The sequence below is a fragment of the Fulmarus glacialis genome, unplaced genomic scaffold (genome assembly GCF_000690835.1).
Source record: "Fulmarus glacialis isolate BGI_N327 unplaced genomic scaffold, ASM69083v1 scaffold10542, whole genome shotgun sequence".
NCBI classification, from domain to species: Eukaryota; Metazoa; Chordata; class Aves; order Procellariiformes; family Procellariidae; genus Fulmarus; species Fulmarus glacialis.
In genome coordinates, this window is record NW_009198433.1 from 29263 (window position 1) to 49891 (window position 20629).

Consider the following 20629-nt stretch of genomic DNA (forward strand, 5'->3'; position numbering starts at 1 on the left):
TTTCTCAGTTTGTCTGGGTTCTGCTTTAAAAGCTTAATAGCTTTTTAGTCTGGTTTGATTTGTCTGGTCTCCATACCTCAGAAACTTCCTGAGGGAATTCTTCCTGCATGTGAAGAACATGGAGAACAGTTTTACATGGAGAAACAGCTCAGTGGAGACCACAGCGAAAACAAACATGCAGGCTTCAGAGTGTATGAAACACAGTTCTCAGGAACTGAATTTGAGACTTAGAATTACACTATCTAGGCTAAATAAGGACTTGTGGGTATTACTTGACTTCTTTAAGGGGAAAAAAACAAATCACATTTTGCAGGGGGGAGGACAGGCAGAACTACCTACTTACCTTTCATTGCCCTGTGAAATTTGTGTTCCTTTTTCCCAAATTTGGAAAATGCAATTAACATCTAGTTGTGTTTCTCTCCCTAGACAAGACTCTAGTATTGAGAATAAGATTTCTATTAGTATTACTATAAATCCTTTTTAAAAAAAAAAAACCCCATATTTGTTACATGATTGAAATGGCATGCATTGATTTACCATAAATGTATAGATAACAGATATTCAGCATTGAAGTTAGGACCCCAGTCCTGAACTGCTATAATTAAATATGTGTTGTGTGGTCTCAATTTTTCTTAGCATATACAACATTAGAAGTGTTTAATTATAAGTTTATAAGTGAGATTGCCTCATTATGTTAGTATGTTTTGAATATATGTGTATATGGACAAACACATGTTCTATATAGCTACACTTAGAACAATAACTGAGTAAAACTTATTATAATACAGTATTTGGAATGAAGATAACTTGCACATTTACTAAAAAACATGATTAGCACTTCCAATAAAATACTTCTACATCCATGTAGAATTGTTGATTGTAGCTATTTCTTCTGATGCATCCTAATCAGTTGATCATGCAAACCCTTCCACACTCTCAGGCAAGGTCCTTCTATGTAAATAAGGTTCCCAGAAAATCTGACAGGACATGGGATATATTTCATTCCTACTGAAGTTCTTAGACGTTAGTAGTCACTGCACAGGATGCTGGTAATACTTCCGAGTGGTTTGCAATAGTAGTGTACCTCATAGGAACTATGCAATGGCCAGGGACTGCAAAATGATAAGCAAGAAGTTCGAAAGATCAAGATGTAAGGTGTAGAAAGGTTTTAATCTAACCTCTGTTTCTTTGATTTGTTCTGATTCTTAGCTATGATTGTAAAAACAACAATAAATAGGGTTAATTAATGAGAATTAACATTATAACAAATAAACATATTCTGTAATTCCAGTAAGCCAAACAAAATATTTATGTAATGTTAATGAACTCTTCTAGTTAACTAATATGGTCGTTATCTTCTTTAATTTGAATTTCCAGAGTAGAATTCTAAAATTTTAGATAAATGTAAATGAGCATAGCTGCATTCAAAGGCACTGGGGGCATCTTTTTTGGTTGTTTAAAACCTCTGATTATAAAAGACCTCTTGAGAGCTTTTAAAAAGTAGTGTAGCTTATACAGAAATATTAATAGTGCAGTTGTCCATGTGATAAGTTGCTTTGAGTGCACACACAGCTTGTGTGCTGTGAGAATATTTGCTAAAGCCACTCTGGCATTTCAGCATCCTCCCCTAGCAGCTGCAGACAGCAATTTGTTTAGTGGTGTTCAAGGGTGAGATAAGAAACTGTGTCTATCCTACCACAATAAATGTTATGAGTTTTAATCGGTATTATCCCTGTATGAATACTTTTAAGGTTTTGTTCATAACAGATATTTTTATTATTTTCCTTATTTTGGAGTTCTGTGTAAATGAAGTGATACTAACAAGGAAAGAGCCTGATTTTTTTTTTTTTTTTTTTTAAGGTAGAGAGAGATGAAATTTGATCCCAATTAAAAAAACACAACTGTATATTCCTTTAATTTGTGATGGCTTCGTAAAGATCAGATATCTGTCAGGGATGACATATAATTCAAATCTCCATCCCTTATGAGTAGCAGAACCTTTAGAGATAATGAAATCTTCCTACCTTATGATCACCTATGTTAATTTTGTTCACACACACATTTGTGCATGGAGAGGTATAGCAGAACTGATCCTGAAACACTGAAGCTGTTTGGAAGCAACGCCCCAGACATTGACTTGAACCCTCTGGTCTGCAAGTCCATATGAAGTAAGCTTTGCAAAGTTCTGTTCACTTAGCAGTAAAGCTTATTGTGCTTCCTGAGTAAAATACATGCAGTTTTTTTCATTATGAGCCCACTAGAGGGTAAGTGGGGAAATACTGTACTTGAACTGCTGGATTTTCCTGACAGTCTTGGAGAGTGTCTGTACTAATGTAAATCACATACATTCGACTTGACTAAGATTCAGAAAATGGGAAAAAGAAATTATTATTTTTTTTTCAGGAAAGTTGAAGTCCATAATACTTGTTTATATTCTATCTCCATTTTTTCAATTAAACTTAAGTGAATCTGAAGTAGCTAGATTTCGTCTAAATCCACACAGCTGAGGAAACCTGTGCTTGCTCTTTCTCTGAATGTTCACTGAGGGGCTTTTATCTCCCCCTAATCCCACCATTTCTGTCAGGACATAATCTCTTTCTCAAATTTACATTTTAATTACAAGGCCAGCTGAACTAGCTAAAATCAATAATGTCAGCATTCAGCAGCCTAACTTCAGCTGAAACCCCAGCCTCTCTCTTTCCTTCTATCGATTTATCTTGTGAACACGGTCTACTTTATTGCTTCAGGCAAATAGGTGCCATTTGGTCAATTTAAACAAAAAAGGGGATTTGAGCATTTTTATGATTCTTTCTAAAAGCTGCTATTGGAACAATTTGAACCCAGGTACTGTACTTGTGTTAATAAAATACACAGAACGGCAGAATTCTTAAGAGGAATTTTACTTTTAAAACTGCGCTTAATCCCATCTATGTCTTAAAAACAAAACAAAAAAAACCCCACCCTGACATTGGGTACCATTCAGCTAGGGCTGTCTGCATGGTGACGCTTGTCTTTATCTTGCTAGCAAAAACTAATTTTATAAACAAGTATTTTTTTAAAAAATCCACAGTAGAGGTGGTGTTGCTGATGTCGTAGTGTATTTACCCTTAGACATTTTTCTGTTAATGGTTTAAAATAAGAAATCAATGGGAAAATATTTTGTTCTTGTAACTCTTAAGAATCCCTATATTGATCTTTTGGATGTGATTTTTATCTACCTAAATGTCACACTGTCCATTTATCTCTCTTGCCTTTTCTGTGTGTTGCTGACTGCTTGTCTCTGCTGTTCACATCCTCTCCCTCCCCAAGCAAAGTCAGTGTAGTGAATGAGCAGTTATGCTTTCCATAAACTTCATAGGAAAAATTGGAATAAAACTAGGGTTTCCTGAGAACTTTTAATACATATGCACATATTCTCTCTGAAGAGGAAAAAAGGTGAGAGACACACATACCTGCTACCTTCTGACTTCAAGACAGTTTGAAATAGTATGCATACAAGCGCTCTCAAAACTGTTGCTTTAAACAATGCTTTTCAAAAAGGTATTCTTGTCCTTAACAAAAAAAAAAGAGAAAAAAGGCAATTTTAAATGCTAAATACAGTTTAAGCAATTCTTCATTACAGATACAGTCTATCACATATTTTTCTCAGCTAACCTTGTTCATGCAAAAGGGCCTGTTTGTTTGTAACTGTTTCTGTCATAAAAGGAAGTTTACTTTTCCAAATCCTGATCATTCTAAAGTGTGGTTATAACAGAATCTTTCGGGTTAATTCTGTTTCACTGTGATACAAAGCAGCTGAGAAGGGCTTTTTCCCTTTCTAGCCTATGACAGGAGCCAAGATAGGGTCCTATCCTGCCCCCTTTCCAGATACATAAATTCAAGATGGCTCCCTTCAGTGAAATATTATGTGCTGTTGAAAAAAACCACTTTTATGGGGGCACCATTATCCCTTTTGAATGGCAAGTCCCCAGCCTAATAAATGTCATGAGATCATTTAATTTGCTATTTAGCCTAGATACTCCTCTGCTTAGTTCCATCCTATTATGCTTAATTATAATTTCCCTTATTGCTGGTCCTTCCGCTAATTTTGAGACCCTTTTCCAACGCACAGGTTAGTCCTTTAAATGATTTTTTTTTTTTTAAACAATGTTCTTTAAAAGCTTGTTGACTTTGGGAAGTTAAATAACAAGGGGAAAGTGGTGTGTTCATCGCTTTCATTAGAGAATGTGATGTGGGCATGACTGAGTAAGGGAGCAGTACTGTCAGGCATGCTCTGCAGCAGCGGCATCACCAGCCAACAGCAAGGTGGCCTGTGTCTGTCTACAGCTGGTAGGCAGGTTCTCACCTCCCATCTGAGGACATAAAAATTAAAAAGGGGTGATCCGTCTTCGCATCACAATCCACACTAATTTCAATTCCCAGGAAGCATTAAACAGCTCGAGCAGCACTGTCTTTCAAGATGCACTGCCTTAGGAATGTGGGCTTTGGTTTTGGGGTGTTTTCCAGAGGGCAGAACAGGGGGTCAAGGAAGAGCTAGGTTTGACACTGGTTTCAGAGTGTGGTAAATGTCTTTTTGTCCGCTCTGCAATGCTTGCTGCCTGCAAATGTTCGGACAGTTGGGTACTGCCTGAAGTCTTTCGGGACAGCTGCAGGACTGGCACTACTGACATACCCACTCTCCGACATGTGTTCACTCCTGTGGGGTATCTACATGTTACTCAAGCAGCCTTTTCTTAGGAAAGGTGGAATGCATCAACCTGCCAGAGCTGGGTCTGGTCTCTCTATGGACATGGGAAAATACTATCACGCACAAGTTGCATCACGGATGTACTTGCCTCTCCTCAACTGTTTTGTTAAATGTCCACATTTCTCTTTGTTATACACTGGATAAGCAGAAGGAATGTATTGAGTTGTCGAGGAGAATACAGAGGAGAAGTCTCTATGAATGCTTACTAACTGCTGATGGCTAGCGCTCTCTCATCCTCTTTCCTTCTCCAGATCCCATTTCCTTCCATTCCTTGTTTTGAAAGGGGAAGGTAAGCCATCTGCCACAGTTGTCATTACTGGCCCCTGCCCTGAATCGCCTTGCCCTTAAAACATTTTCCTTCATTCTTACCAGTATAAGCCATACTAGAGAGACATGGGGTGTCAGGTGGTCTTAGAAGAGTCCTCATCCTTGAGAGTATTCTGGAGCTCACTCTTCTCTCTGAAGACAGCTGTACTCAGAAGATCTAGGAATGACTGACATTCGCTGTATGCAGCAAAATTTAAAGGCTACACAAGCCAGATCCAACTGGATGTCTGCTTTTGTTTCCCCTCTCCTTCTGAGGGGCTCCAGCTTTGTGGATTTTGAATTGGGATTGTCGGCTCCCTCCGAGGATGTCCAGGAACTAGGTTAAGCAAGGAGTTGACAGGGCATTCTTCTCAGTGCCCTGAAAGGATGTCCAGGAACTAGGTTAAGCAGGGGGTTGACAGGGCATTCTTCTCAGTGCCCTGAGCTTGGAGCCTTGGAAAATGAGGAGGAGATGTCATTCCCTTCACAAGAACTCAGCTCCTGATCTAGGTACTTGGAAAGTTTAGACCCATATGTACCTAGGGGGTGGATCTAGAAGGTTGCCAGCTCAGCAACTTGACCTGTGGCTGGAGTCAGGCAATGCCTTCTGTGTGGTTGCACCCCATAGGTTCCAGGGAATGTGTGGTACAAATGAGTCAAGGTCAGGATGAATTACTGGAAGACCTTGTAAGGTGGAAAGAAGGGATCAGGGCAAGTTGCTCTGATTTTGTTAGTGAAAAATATGTTTTTCTCTGAAATAATATTTTGCGCACCAAAGCTACCTGCCACTATGGGTCTTGCAATTTCCCACTCAGGGGGCAGGTCATACCACATTAGCTTTTCCTTTTTTAGTTGATATCTTGTGATACATTTAGTGATTAGCAAAACAAATCAGCAAAGCAAGAATACTTCTGGATACAGCTTCAGGGCTGGCTACAAGTGGGCAAGAGACTAAAAGTCCCAATTAAATAATGGCTAAAACATGTCAGGTAAACTCAGGTTGCTTTTCATAAGGAGGCTGAGATAATTTGCTTAAAATTTTAGTCTTAAAAACCATGACTTTTTTGTGTTGATTTAGGTTTTTTTGGGCGTGGGGCCTTACATTTCAATCAATTCTTTTATAAAAAGGCTGAAGGGGGCAAATGTAGTCTATTGCGTTAGTGTGAGGGATTACGTCTCTCCATTTTTAGCTTTGTTGTTGGCTGAAAAGTTCTTGCTACTATTGCCAGCTAATAGAGTTGCTTCTTTAGCTCAGCGGTAGAGGCATGTGCTGTCTAACTGCTCAGCCTATCTAATTGCATCATTACAGTCCGTGCTGACTGTCTAATCTAGCTGTATAAAGTAATTGAGTTGCCCCACCACTGAGCTGCTGGTGCTGAACATCAATGCCTAGTACTGCCTTGCAGTGGGCTTGTTCCTCAGGTGTAGCTCAGGCATTTACTGTCTCTTGTGTGTAGTCTGTGGGTATACTCATTGCTTCTGCCAGCACTTAGATATTTTATCTTGGCAAATTGTGCGGTTTAGTATCTGTGAAAGAAGAACGTTCTCTAGATAATTCTGTTTGTGGATGTATTTAGGAATCGAAACTCAACTATTCTCAGTGGTGCTGCCCCTTAACAAATCAGGAAGGAAAAAAAGGTATTTTGTTATATATTCTCAACTCTGAAGGGTCGATATGGTAGCTGAGAATCATCAAAGAACAGGGATGTGCCTCACACACCCTTTGTTTTTTCACTGGGTGTGCTTCCCTGCCAGCTGTGCTGGGTGATGATGGTTCCCGTTCTCATCAGTCATGTGTTGCAGTGAATCCCCCGCCCAGAAGTGGTTTCTCTTTGCCAGGCTGTAAGAGTTTTATCAGGACTTTTTGCTGAGACACCACAAAGAATTAATCTTAGCTCACAGGAGGATATGGATGTATGCCTTTCCTTTTGCTTTCTACTGCTCTTAGATGTCTTTTGGGACTCTAGGTGTTAAACAGTAGTGCCAATAGTTCTTTTCTTCTATTTTACCTTGATATAACCTTGAGTACAGAAATGACATACCGGCAAGCGGATGTGACTCTAGAAACTTATATACAAAAAGCAGTATTGCAGTTTAGGCAAACATGTATTGTTAAAATCCTTCTTTCTAAGGTGAAGTAACATCATTCTATGTTATCACACCATGTCATACAAATTTAAAAGTTGGTTTGCTGTAGTTAGTTACTCAGTATGTTTCTGTTCCAAAATAAGAAAAATTTCACAGGCAGAAATATCATTCTGTCTTTGAGTGGGATTGATGTCTAGTGCAAACTGAAAGCAGTAAGACATGTAATCAGTATCCTGAGCTGTTTGGCCCTGCTGTGAAGGGTTGAGGGTGGGAGAAGTGAATCGCTCCTAAACATTTGAGTTTTTTTGCAGGGCTAGAACCCCAGTCACCTCCAAAAGCACCGGTGGGGAAGCCATCAATAGGACCAGCTTCACTGAGCTCCCGCGCCCAGCTGAAAAGTAATGAAGATGAACTTGATCCAACCTGTGCAGCTGCCACACTGAAACTTATTAGAGACAAACTACCAAAGTTACCACCTCCCCATGCCAGGTTATCTTTTTTTTGATTCTTGTAGAAACCTCTTGCTCTTACTTGCATTTGTTAGTCATGAAAGCGCACAGAAAAGCGCTCCTGAACTAGGCAGGCTGCTAAAGCTGTCTTAGTTTCATTTTGAAGTTACAATTCTTTTACTTAGATGTACATTTACACTGCTTAATATTGGGGATCTTGTTAGTGATTGCACCAAGCTGTTAAGGAATCTTTTAGTACTCGGTTTAGGTTTTATTTGGTGTAAATGGCCCATATGAAAAAATAAAACGTTTCCTTCTCTCCTAACAAAAAACCCCATTCCCGTTTATTGGAGTATTTTTTGATTTGCAACTAAACAGAGCATATCCTAATACTAAATTAGAAAGTAGTTTCAACCATCTCTTGGTTCCTAGTGACTTATGCTGGCAGTGCCGCCTGGAGGCGTGTTTTATTGATTCCAAAGACGTATTTGTTGTCAATCCTATTCAAAGCTTGGTGAAACTCCAGCCTTGTCTAGCATTTATCTATGATTTGGGGTAAGACTGGAGTACTCTGCTTAGTGGTATGTTCCTGAAAAGACACTTCTGCATTGGCCATGAAAGCCTCTAAAACTTAGCAAACTGGAATGTAATCTCAGAAGGAGAAAGGGGTTTGCTTCATTAGAACTCTGGAGTTTGGAGTATTCAGGTGTACATTTTTATTTTTAATCTTTAAAAAGTTAGTGTTTCAGTAAAGTGACTGACACCATTTGCAGCTCTATCAGTGAATAGCCAAGGTCTCCATAGTAGAACTCTGGTTTTTGAGGACTAATGAATTCTGTAGTGGTATTGCACAGTGAGTATTGTAAGTCTGCAAGACGGAATTTTGTCAACAAAAGCGAAGACTTTGCAATCTGTGTGACTGCCATGCAAACATGGGTATGAGTTTACAGAAGCAAGATCTTTCTAAAAATGGTTTGCCACATCAGTAGCTCTTGTTACAATACAGCGTGTATGATCCACTACTGCCCCCATTAGATCTCTAGGCTTCTACACCCATGGTATAATACATTTTATCTAGCTTTAGCTGAATGTGCAGTTAAGCTTCATAGTGCAGTACTTAGAGTGTGTGGTGTTATGGTCTGTATCCTTTTAAAAAAAAGAAAAAAAGGACAACTCTGTAAAGGTAGTTGTAGTCCTAGATCTAAGATAATATTAGCATTAGTGTGAAAATCTAGTGAAAAAAGAGAAAAAGTTGTTGTGATGATTGCTGTTCTGTATTGGCTTTTCATCAATTTTCTCCAGTGACTCTGCAACTACTGAGCCAGCAGCTTTGGAAGAGCCTGACAGTAAGAGAAGAAAACTGGAAGAAAGAGCTAAAGCTCCCGTCATGCCTTTTGGATTAGATCTTCACTACTGGGGACAGGATCAGCCAAGTGCTGGGAAGATTCTCAAGTAATGCTCTTTTCTTTTAAGACAAATTAAACAAATATATAGATTTACTTGTACTCCGAGGTCATGCAGTGGGGTGACTGCTATTTCTTTTGATAATTACTTTTCTTCTTTCCCTTGTGCTGTAGGACCCATAAACAAAGTCAGAAATTCTACCTTAAAATGTTATTTGTTTTGAGAAGATGTGATACTAATTAAATATCCTTTGATGCTTCAAAGCACATTTTTTCTGTCTTTCATGTTTGTGTATTGTTTGCAGCATGGCATCACTTATTCCAATTTAAATTGGTACCTCATTATGCAAAGTGCTATGCAAGTGCATGATAGACGGTCCCTCTGCTGGGGACTTTACAGTCTAAATAAACAGCAGACAAGGTAGAGAAAGGCTGGGGAAGGTGTCAGGGGTATTTTTCCTGACTTTACAGAGTGGTAACTGAGGAAATTGATATGCTTGTTCAGTCACACAAGAAATAGGTGGCAGTTACAGGATTTGAATTTGGGTATCTCACTTTCCATTCTTGTCGGGGTAGGTTCTGTGTTTCTTGGACATGAAGCATTGCTGGCTTGGGGAAAGCTTTAGCAGCGCCTGGGAGAACAGATTGTAGGTATACATCAGAACTTGTTTCTAGCAGTCAGTTTTTAAAACTCCTTTTTAGCAGCAGTATTTTTATATGAAAGTTGGGATGCGAAGTCCTTCCGCTATGTATAAATTTCATTTACGTCCACCAGAACTTTAGTATCAGTGTGTACCATACCTGGCTTGGAAAAGGCAAAAACCATTGACTGGCTGGGTTGCAAATCAAACTCATATATTCTCAGCAGTATTACTTTAACTTAGTTTGTTTTCTTATCAAAACAAACAAAAAACCCAACGCATGATCGCAGTGTGAAGATAGTGTTTGCAGGAAAAAACAAGAGGAAAGTGTTGCCCCAAGCGTTACCCGATTGCATAAAATGCTGAATATGTTTTAAATTGTTGAAAGCCAGTGAAATTTGATACATAATAGTGCTTTAACACAGTTGCTCCAAGCTTTGGATTCTGTCTGGCGTGGTGTAAGCTCTTCAAAGCCTATAAAATGGTTAAGATTTTCAGCAGGGCTTTAAGAAGCATTTGTCTGTGATAATGCCAAAAAGGTAGTAAGGCTTTATTTTACATTGCAAATGAGTTATTCAAGGCATAAGTGAAATCAGAAGCATATTTCACTGCCTGTCTGCCTTGTGCTGTACTGTTTTATTTTTATGCTTTCCAATAAAATAGAGGGCACACTTCTGAACCTTATAGTCTATAACTACAGATATGCCAATCTAACTAAAGATAATTTAAGTAACTCTGCACACACAATACCATGGACCCCTGGATATAAAATATATTTATTGAAAAATTAAGGTAGTCATTGGCCAACTCCTTTAACTTTTCTATATGCACACATACTGTCTTTATAAGATGCCTAGGGAAAAAAAGCAAACCCAAAAACCAGACAACATGTATGGAATGTGTATGGAATTTGAATTTTTAAAATCCGAGGTGGAAAAGTCTTTCCCCTTCACCTATTTAACACCTATTTTACACCTTACTTAATTACAGCATTTACAATAAATTAAGATTTTGATAGTGAGAATGTAGCTACCAGGAAGATGATTTGCTAAAGAAGTTTTGTTTAGCTGGTAAATGGTGAACCGTGACCTTCTCTAGAAGGTGACTTTTTACAAAAAGTTTGGGCCGAACCATTTTCCCCACTTCTGCCTTCACTCACACAACGCAGTAAGCTAGTTTAAGAACTCTTAAAATGAGTTTATAAAGCTGTAGTAGTACTTTCTTTTTTGGGAGGTGGTGTATACTGTACTGTGTAGAGACTGCTATGCCAGCTTAACCAGCTATTTTGGATAGCATGGACCTTCCAAACTCATCTACCCTCCTCCTTGAATTAAATTAGCTTACTCTTAGGGTCAGAGTAAATTAGCTGGTGCAGCACTTTTTATGACTGTGACTAGGATATTTGAATTAGCTCATTTAGTGCTTGCTCCAGGATCCCTGTATACATCACGCTGGGTTTAGAATTTATATTTACTCAAGCTTTTGATAAGCTTCCCATCATCTTAGGAACGAAGTTGATATAAATTTGTTGAAAGAGTGCAACATTTCTCTAGGAGCTGGACTTTCTTTTAGATTTCAGTTAACCATGTATAGCTATGTAATTTCCATTAAAGCGTTATTTGTCTAGATCAGTAACACTCCTTCTGTGAGTGTGAGTGAGGTGTTGATCTTCTAGTTGATTATCTGTTCCCCTTTTGATCCCTCTTACAAAAAGGTTTTACTTGTCACATGCATCGTATTTTCAAACAAAGATCTCGTGTTCAGCCTTCTTAAAGCATTGCTTAAATTACAACAACAGGAAATCAGAAAACTTTGGGATTTAGCATTGTTTTGTTCTTTTCTCACCCTCTTGTAAGTCATGCTGGGAAAAAATAATTGATATGCTTGTAGTAAACAGTAATATTCATTAATATGTGTGCAGGATTCACAGCTATTTTAAGTCTAGTTCCCAAATACTGATCAATGATATATAGAGTAAAACATCATTTTAATTTCCTTGAGATTTGTTCGATGCAGGTTTTTTGAGGGGAAAGTCAAAATATTAAATAGAACTTTTTCCTAATTGGAAAGGTTGGCATGCACAACTGTTAAATGCTTCTTCATTCTCATGTAACTGTAATTTGATAATTTAGAGGAGGAGGGGAGTTCAGACCACCAAAGGACATGAGAATTTTACTAAAAGATTCTGTAAGACTACTTTGCACATAGAAATCCTACATGGTGTCTTTTTAGGAATGCTTTCTCCTCCTTGTGTCTGTAAGGTTAGTAACACAGAGCTAGCAGTCAGTCGTGTTTTCAGGATTGTATTAAAACTAAGCTAATAAGAAATATATTTCATTCTTTTATTTACTGTCTATTGTACAATCTTGCAAGAGAATTTCTGAAGCTGAAATACTGTACCATTCAAACGTTTGACTAAAGTTGTATTGGTATATTATAAAGATTCTTAGAGCTTTTTTGTTTAGGCTGTAATTTGCAGAACTGTGTGATTGAAAACTTTTTTTCTTAACCAAAAATTGTGGAAACATATTACTACATTTAATATTGAACTAGCCTCCACTAACTCTTTTGCCTTTATCCCCTAATTTACCAGAAGGAAGTTATTTATTTGGAACTTTTCTAGCACTAGCGAGGTATATTTGATGAAGAAATTATTGGATAGCATGAATCTCTTTAACAAGGATTTTACTTGTTAAACATTTTTCTGATGATTTGGCCAATCATGGAATGGCTTCGAAATTGCTTGATCCTTTTTTAATGTAGTTGTGATCTCTTTACATGGTTTTAAATCATCAACTATTGCAGTAAAACTAGCAGCTATATATGTTGTAGGTTACTAAGGTCAGATAATTTTCTCCACTTTTTTTTTTTCCTTGTCATCTGCTGAAAACTTGCTTAGATAAAACCCATCAAAACTCTTCAGGCCCGCTAAAGTTAATTCTTTAAGTATTGGCTTATGTGCTTTGCTGAACTGAGATCGTTGTGATTAGTGAAGCCAGTGTTCATGTATATATGTCTCTGCAGTCTACAGAAGGCAAAGTCTCAGAAGTAGGAATGACACCCAAGGATATTAATGAGTGAGGGGAATTGAATATGGATAGAGAAAATCCTCTCAAATCAGCCTGGGACTGATTGGGTGGAAGAGCTATGTGGAAGAAAGGGATTGTAAAGTGTCCTTTATGAATTTTAAGTCCTTATCAAAACATCTGTCATCTAGATATCTCCATTTTGCTTGTAATAAGCAGCAGACATGCAGGCTGGAATTTTTTTTGCTTAGTTTAGCTGTATTTTTTCTCTTTAACTTCATATTTCCTTGAATTTGGGATGGGATTGTTGTTGTTTAACCTCAGATGTCTTGAAGTTAGATATCTAAGCTTAATCTGGTCACCCTAATTTCTTTTCACGATTAGGAGAAAGAAACATTTACCATCGGAGGGGAAGTCATTGCGTCCTAATATTAGCATCTAAAATGAGTCAGGTAATTTCTCTCTGAAGAGAAATTGCCTATTTCTCATTATAGACTATTGGCAGCCTAAGGTGGCTAAAATCAAATTATATGAATACTGTTGAGAAAATCTGAAAATACTGCACCATTCAAGGGTCCTTGCTCCCCTTCCCTCCCACTCCCCACGTCCGCTGGCATGGTAGTAATCTTTACACCAGATTAATGAAGAGCCCATTTGCCTGTATGTGCCTGTAAATATAGGTAAGATCTCTAATTTTAAAATAGATTTTCAATGGATTAGCTTAATTTCCTGGAGGAACACCCCATAAGTTTCTCAGACTTATGGACACTGTATAGGAGAACCTGTAAGAAAGAATCTCTATAAGGCTTAGCTGATCGTTTGCTCTCTTCCTTGGTCCAAGCATATTGCAACATACTCTGATTTCAGCTTCTGGTTCTCTGCTGCTACAGGCGTACAGCTACCAGGAATAAGATCAGACAAGTTAAGATCAAACTGTTTCCTCCCTGGCCTATCTTCTGTGTTTAATCATAGAAGTATTTTGTTATGAAGAATGTTAACTACAGAATTACAAAGTTATTCACTGAAATTGGGTATTGGATAACTGCCTCTGAATGTCAGATCACGAACTAGAGCTAAGACTTATTAAGGTCTTGTTAGGTTAGCAGGTTAAACAAGAAATCAATACTAGACAGGCTTTGGTGATATTTTAAAAACATCTTCATAATACAGGAGTCATAAGAAAGAATGATAGATTCCTAGGTTTTCTAATTCACTAGTGAAGCTTCCCTTCCTTTTACGTTTAAGTTTACCACAGGATGATACTGACATCTTTATGTGCTTTCTTACACCTTTGTGAATAGTTTGCATTTGTTGTTTTCCCAGATTTGCTTCTGAGCATCGATTTTGGGCACCCACTGAAGTAGAGGAAGAGGTGGAAAATAAAGAAATAACTGAAATGTTAAAAACTAGATATATAACATTTGCTGGCAAGTTTGAACCAGTAAGACATAAATGTCGAGCACCAATGCCTGATGGAAGTCTGTGTGAAAGACAAGACCGGATTAAGGTGGGCACCAAGTAACATAACTTCCAGGATATGTGCTATATGGAGAAGATCTCATTAAAACATGTCCATAAAAGTTTATTTCACATTGTAAATATAGCTCAAGGCGGTGAAAGAAAATTGTACCTGGAGAAGTTTTCTGTTGATACGTGCTTCATATGAGAAGCATCCTTTTTGTAAGGAAGTTGTAAACATTTAAAGAACTCTCAAATATTTTTGACATTCATCATAGGTATTTATATTGTATTTATTACTGTGATGTTTGAATACCTGACAGTGAAGCAGAGACAGTTGTTTGCCAAAAAGTTTTCCTCATTTAGAGGCATATTTGATATTAACCGTTTTTAGAAATGTGGGTATTTGAAGAGCAAAGAGATTTTATTTACAAATTAGGTTTTATGAAAGCTAAATCCTACACAGCCTCAAATTATGAGCCCTATTGAACAGAAATACTTTGCTTACATACTTTGTTCTAATATCCCTGTTCTTCCTATATTGCCTGAGATTGAAGGATCTGAATGCACTAAAATACTTTGTTACAGGATAGGGATATAGCATAAACAACAAAATACAATGCAGCATTGGTGCCCTGGTTCCAGGCTTGACAGGATATGCTACCTGGCCTCTTGAAATTGGATATTCATATCACAAAGAGCTTATTTCTTTGAGATTCTGAATATATTAAACATATGATGTTTATGGGATCCTGATGCTTTCTAAGGGGGACTGGGGATCAAGCGTAGAGTTTTGTCGCTTGATTTCAGTGTCTAGCTTTAAGCTATGTTGAATAACATGTAAGTATTGTCTTTTAATTCAGAAGTTCTGAGATTTTTTTCCTTTTCTTTCTCAAGTGCCCTTTCCACGGAAAGATAATTCCTCGGAATGAGTCTGGGATTCCCATTAATGCAGAGGACAGAGCCAGAGAAGAAAAGATGCAGTTTGAGAAGCAAGCAGCTCAGCCAGGTTTGTGTCTGCATAGCATCTTTTTTTTTAAAAAAAAAAAAAAAAAAAATATTAGACAGAGGTGGGAGATAAGCTTTAAATATAAGCCTAATATCTTTATTGTATATGTGTTTGTGTATATATTGTATACAATATTTACAATATCCGCAATATATTTACAATCCATATAATAATTGTATATATTGTATCTACATTGTATCTATATGTTGTATATATTGCATCTACAATATATTGTATCTATATATTGTATATATTGCATCTATCTATAGATACAGTGTAGATACAGGTTGGACAACAATCTCAGTGTACAGTTGGACAACAAATGAGACAGGCTATATGGAGGAAGAGAGCCGATTCTGTTGTTGCTAAAGGCATAGGTTGAGATGCACAGAACTGGATTATATTTCTGTTTTGCTCCTAACCCCATTCTCTCATTTAAATTCCTGTTGGTTTTAATTTGCACATCATTTGCACTGATTCTTGCTTATGTGATAAATATGGATGCATGTGTACACAGAATAAAGTTAACATGCATTTGTTCTTTATTTCCAATAGTTATCATAACGTTCCTAACAGTTCTCAGACAGATGAATTATAGCCTTTATCTTACGGAACTTGTTTATTAAGGACAATTAAACCTATTTCCTGGGAAATGCTTGACTGTAACTGTTCCCATGCTTCTGAAAAGAAGTCGTCTAATCTTGCTGGTCCCTAACAGTTGTGATTTATGTAATGTAATGATAATACTATTAGGATCACAGTGTTACCACAAATATTGACAGTGGGTTTTTTTGTCACAATGCGTGAACTTGTTTTTCCTATATCTATTCCCATCTATGATAGAATATCTATCATATTCTATATTTCCTATATCTACGCATTTACTACTTGTGTTTTAGAAGGAGAATTCGTGGCCTTGTTGTGCTGTGCATCTGTGCAGCATCGCTAGAAAATACTCTGAACTAGGGAAGGCCTCACCTTGGGCTTTACTTTATTGGCATTATAACTAGTCTGGATATCTAATAGGCGTGATGTTTGTGATGGGCTTGAGGAAGGGAGCAAGCGGACCCGTGCTGTTTAATCGTTCACAGTTTACTGTGCAATACTCTGGATTTTGTTTTTAAACAATGGGGATGGACAACAAAACTAATGGCCTTCTCCGTACATCCTGGCTGCTGCTTTCAGGCGTGGAGTGCTCTGGAGGGAGGGCTCATCCTTCCCCAAGATTATTTGGGCATTTTTAGCCAGGATAAAGCTCTGGACTGCTAGGTGAGGAATGCAGGCAATGAGAAAGACAGCAAGCAATGAATACAGAGGCAGGAAGACTTCTAAGGGGAAGAAGAGATTTTTGCAATAGTACAACTAAGCCTCATTAGTGACAGACAGAAGGTAGATTTTCACAGAGTGCTGTTGGGGGTCTGCAACCAGGAAGCTACTGGAAGTTGATGGACTGCAGAGCAAGATGGGAAAGAGGGATCTATCCAGCAAAGACATAGTGTATAATTGGAGGGGACAGATTTGTTTTCAAAGATTTTATTTAATCTGCCTTCCTCCAGCAGGTCTTAGTTTTCTCTGTTTTAAGCTATTTATTCTAGGTGAGTAGTCTGCATTCTAATTAAACTTACCCATAGGCTTTATCATTTTGATATCATGTAGTATACTTCCTTTAAGGAGTTAGTTCTCTCTTAAGCTCTGACTCAGTATTTCACTAGTTTCACAGTCATATATTATTAATGAGGCTACTGAACCTTCCAGAAACCCCTTCAGAGCATAAAGAACAGTTGTTGATCTGTTATCCAAAAAGGTCTATGTCGAATGAATGTGCATTTAAACATACAACTGACCTACCCACTTTCCTTTAATACATATTTAGCCATCTTTGAATGACACTGCTTGGCAATTGCCAGCACCAGCCGAGTGCAGCGGTTACTGAACACCTGGTGTCTGCATGTGTTGGGAAGTGCTACGTTTGCAGGCAGTTTCCATCCTTGTCCAGGTGGAGTAAAGTGCTCTAAAGTGACATCCAGCCAGTAGCACGGGCACGGTTGGACTGTCACAGCGAAACCAGGCCAGGGCTGTGGATGTTGTGCTAAAAAGGAAAGTTCCCAACTTAGTTATGACAAACTAAAACTAGCGAATTTAAACTAGTAGGTGTTCTTGAGGGACTAGTTTCAAACTAGAAACTAATATTGTGGTATAAAAATCACTTGCACTGAAAAATATTGATTTTTTTCTTTTCTGTGAAATTGCCATTACTTGAGGCTAGACATAATATTTATTTTTATTACAGTGTCAGCTCGGTGTTGTTAGAGGCTTCTCACCTCTGGCCCACAAGGATGTGTATGTTAGTCCCAAACCAGTGTTGACATTGCTGCATTGCATTATTGAGTGCCGTTGTTAAGCTGAGATGTCATACAAAGGTCCATCCCATCTGTCTGGGGAGATACTGAACAAGCTATGGCACTTAATTTATTGGACAAAACCTTACAGATTTCTAAAGCCATATGTATACCAGATGTCACAAAATACTTTTATCCACTGCTTTTTTGTTTCTTTCTCTTTTTCTGTGCCTCTGTATTTTTATATTTGTTTTATAATATTTTCATTAACCTTTTAAAGGGTCTTTTGTTTGAATGTTTTGGGTTTGTGGTTTGCTGGGGTTGTTGTTTCGTTGTTTTGCATTGAGGTTGGTTATTTGCAAAGGACTTGAAGCAAGTCTGAGCAGTGCTGCTGTGGAAAACGTACAAGTAGAGACCCACTCTGTACAGTAAGTGCTTTGATCTTACGATTGACAACATCATTTGCTAATGACAACAGTTTGAAAAATGCCAAACATGAAAATCTGGGGATCAGTTGTGTGGTTAAATTGCACCAAAATTCTTCCTACATCTTTTTCCTGTTGGATGGTAGGTTTATTTTCATCCTCATGTGGTTGAAGGGGAAAACAATTATGTAAAAGTAATACGGTTCGTGTGATAATGACTATGTTTTTACATAACACTGTCATTGTTATTATGGAGCATTTTTTAACTTAGTATAAAATTTTAAACTCTAGTTAATGTCCACAAAACGGTGCTTTGGGCTCTTTGGTCCTGAAACAATGAATCAGGTGGGATTACACTGACCTGCTAATCTGCAGTGTTCATCCTTTTCCAATAGTTCGCACACAGGAGCAAATTAAGTGCCCATTTTTTGTGTCAACCCTGAAGAGTATCTGGTTTTTCAGCCCTTAGTGACTTGTTAACAAACAGGTATCAGGACAGGCTGGTGAAGGCAGGCCGCTGGCCAGTCAGATGTGAAATAGCATCTCTTTACTAACTACAGTATTGATTCCCGCCTACCCTTGCAAACTGTGTAATTTTCTTTTCCCTGCTGCTAAACTCAGTAACAATGTATGAAGAGCTTTAGGGGCCCATCAATGCTCAAAAAGGCTGCTCTTCCCTGGCATTCTATTGATTTTTCTCAAAGGCTTTTAAATTGCTCCTTCATTTTACTCAAATGCTCATTTCATCTCTACTGGATGCCGGCATTTTTTCGTTGTGTTTAAACAATTGCTCCATTCACTGGGTTCCTAAACTGTGACGCCTTCTTATTACTGGGAGATAAACTGTTTAGACAGTTTTCCTTAATCTTGGATTAATCGTTCCTGTATCTGAATCGTGCTGTATCGTTCTGTATTCCTTCACTTCAAAAAAAAAAAAAAAAAGTCTGTGAGGTCTTATGATCTATCAAGTATATGTGTTCTGTTTTCTCCCTCTATACTTCTCCTGCTCAGTTCTTGCACAGCTTCATTTTCCCCATGCTTTTTGCTGTGTTGGATTTTAATCAGTCCTTGCTTTCATGTATCATAGAAGGTTAGATCTAACATTTCCTTGGAAAATTGCTTTGGTATTCCTAAACACTGTGTTCTTAAGTGAGGACATTGCCTCTGACCTTCCTGAAATGTGCTTACTAATATTTGCCACACTCAGTGACCATCTTGGTATATAAGTGAAATTGTATAGTTGTTTAGAACTGTTTATTTTTCTATATCTACATAGACGTTAAATACGAGCAGTAGACATTTGGTGTTACAATTTCTGCAGGCAAGAAAGGCTGACTGATATACGGGAAACTATATGACAAATGACTGGCAATTTGTGGTTGTTGAAATACAGAATTCTGACATTTATGCCGAGTCTGGACCGTGTTACTCTGTGAAGTGGTACTTGCTACATTTTTTTCCAACCCATATGCTCAAAATCTTTGTAATGCAATGCCATTTTTCTAGATTTCCGCTTGAAGATATCCATCCTCTAGTTACATTTTTACTTTCTACTTTGTACTATGTTACCTTGTTCTTATAGGCAAGACTCTATACTAAAGGTGAAAGACCACTGCTTTGTCAAAGAGTCTACAGTCAAAATTGTTCATGATTTTTCCCGTGGTGGCATCTACGATCAGAATCCATTTACAGTGTATGGTTGGATTCTGAAGCATGAAGGTTTTGATAAAATTGTAAAACAAGTTTTTGATGAGATAAATTAACTCTTGTGCTATTGTCAAGAGAAGAAACTTGATTTAGGTAATTAAACTGAGGAAGTGTGGGATACTGAAAAAGTAGTATCTTTTTCAGATGCAAAATGGGGCTCATGGCAACAGGGTCACGTTGTCTTATTCAAGAATGCTATTTAGGTGTCAGATACCAGTTCATGTTTTGAAGCAAGTATGATTCTCTGATGCAGAAAAATTACAATGCTGTCACCCCCACTCTGCTCAAAAGTTGACATATTCCATTTTTTTTAGGTTTATTTTTTAGCTTATTCAGAATTTATTTCTGGAGATAAGTTCCTCGGCCACATTGTTGGCATTTTGTTCAATTTCTAAATAATAATCATTGTGTTTATGTCACCTCTTCTACATGGAATAGTTTCCTTGGGATTTTGCTATTGTGCTACTGTGAAAACTTGACTTAAGTCTTCCTACAGAACAGTTTTATCTACACCAGCTAATAATAGATACTAATGCCACACTGGCAGGGCTTTTTCATCAAGATCTGTCATTTTGGCTAACTGCTTTATCCTCCCCTTCCTTTGTGTATGCAACTTACAGCACAGTGATGCTGCCCTCGCCTAGCGATGACAAGAACCTGTATCTTAGGAGACTGCAAATTCTACCTGGGTTTGGAGTTTCAAAGTGCATGCTTTTTCTTCTAAACAGAGTGGCGAGATCCAGAATTCATGAGAGAAGTTGAAGCAGCTACAGGACTGGATCTTGGTTCCTCTAAAAATAATGGAAAAGGAGGGAAAAAGAAAGGGAAGAAGAAGAAATATCCAAATCTGACAGACCTGAAGCAGCAGGCTAATACTTCTCGTTCCCGGCTTGAGAAGAAAGTCTTCAATAAGTAAGATGCTTACGTTCTCTAAAGCCTGTTAAATTGCTGTTTCCCTTTGTTTCAACGGTACTTTCTGTTTCTACAGTAACGTGCACTTACTAAACAACTTACTTCGCTAACTGCAGAGC

General features: G+C 37.8%; 1 protein-coding gene across 1 annotated transcript in view; it reads left to right on the top strand.

The window, feature by feature from the left end:
- Positions 1 to 20629, top strand: part of UVSSA (UV-stimulated scaffold protein A) — a gene marked incomplete at its 5' end in the record, with an annotated part of 53903 nt that overhangs the window by 29016 nt on the left and 4258 nt on the right. The window contains 5 exons of the mRNA XM_009572899.1: positions 7453 to 7630; positions 8893 to 9042; positions 13984 to 14167; positions 15016 to 15127; positions 20327 to 20510. Coding sequence (XP_009571194.1) covers positions 7453 to 7630; positions 8893 to 9042; positions 13984 to 14167; positions 15016 to 15127; positions 20327 to 20510 — 808 coding nt within the window. The remainder of the gene's footprint in view (positions 1 to 7452; positions 7631 to 8892; positions 9043 to 13983; positions 14168 to 15015; positions 15128 to 20326; positions 20511 to 20629) is intronic.